This window comes from Crocuta crocuta, unplaced genomic scaffold (genome assembly GCF_008692635.1).
Source record: "Crocuta crocuta isolate KB4526 unplaced genomic scaffold, BGI_CrCroc_1.0 scaffold327, whole genome shotgun sequence".
NCBI lineage: Eukaryota > Metazoa > Chordata > Mammalia > Carnivora > Hyaenidae > Crocuta > Crocuta crocuta.
Window position 1 is genome coordinate 1,016,810 of NW_027529176.1, and position 299 is coordinate 1,017,108.

Below are 299 nucleotides of genomic sequence, written 5' to 3' on the forward strand. Positions count from 1 at the left end.
CGTGGACCGGGTGATCGAGGCGAACGCCTTCCTGGACGGCGAGGCGCTGCGCTTGCGCGAGGAGAACCGGCTCTACGCCAGCTACGCGAGCGCGCGCGCGCAGCGCTGCGCCCAAGCCATCGTCCGGCTGGAAGACCAGAACCGCGCGGACCTGACCCAGATCCACTGTCAGCGGGCCGAGCTCGAGTCGCTCTACCACGGGCGCCAGGACGGAGTGCGCGCGCAGCTGCTGGAGATGGAGGGGCGCGCGGCGCGGCTGGCGCGGCAGGTGCAGGAGCTGCAGCCCTGCAGGGCGAGTG

General features: G+C 72.9%; 1 protein-coding gene across 1 annotated transcript in view; it reads left to right on the forward strand.

The window, feature by feature from the left end:
- The window catches only part of CCDC166 (coiled-coil domain containing 166), a 2,419-nt gene that overhangs the window by 362 nt on the left and 1,758 nt on the right, over positions 1-299 (forward strand). Inside the window, exon 1 of the mRNA XM_077758136.1 lies at positions 1-292. This exon is cut by the window's left edge and continues 362 nt beyond it. Within this exon, the coding sequence (XP_077614262.1) occupies positions 1-292 (292 nt within the window). The remainder of the gene's footprint in view (positions 293-299) is intronic.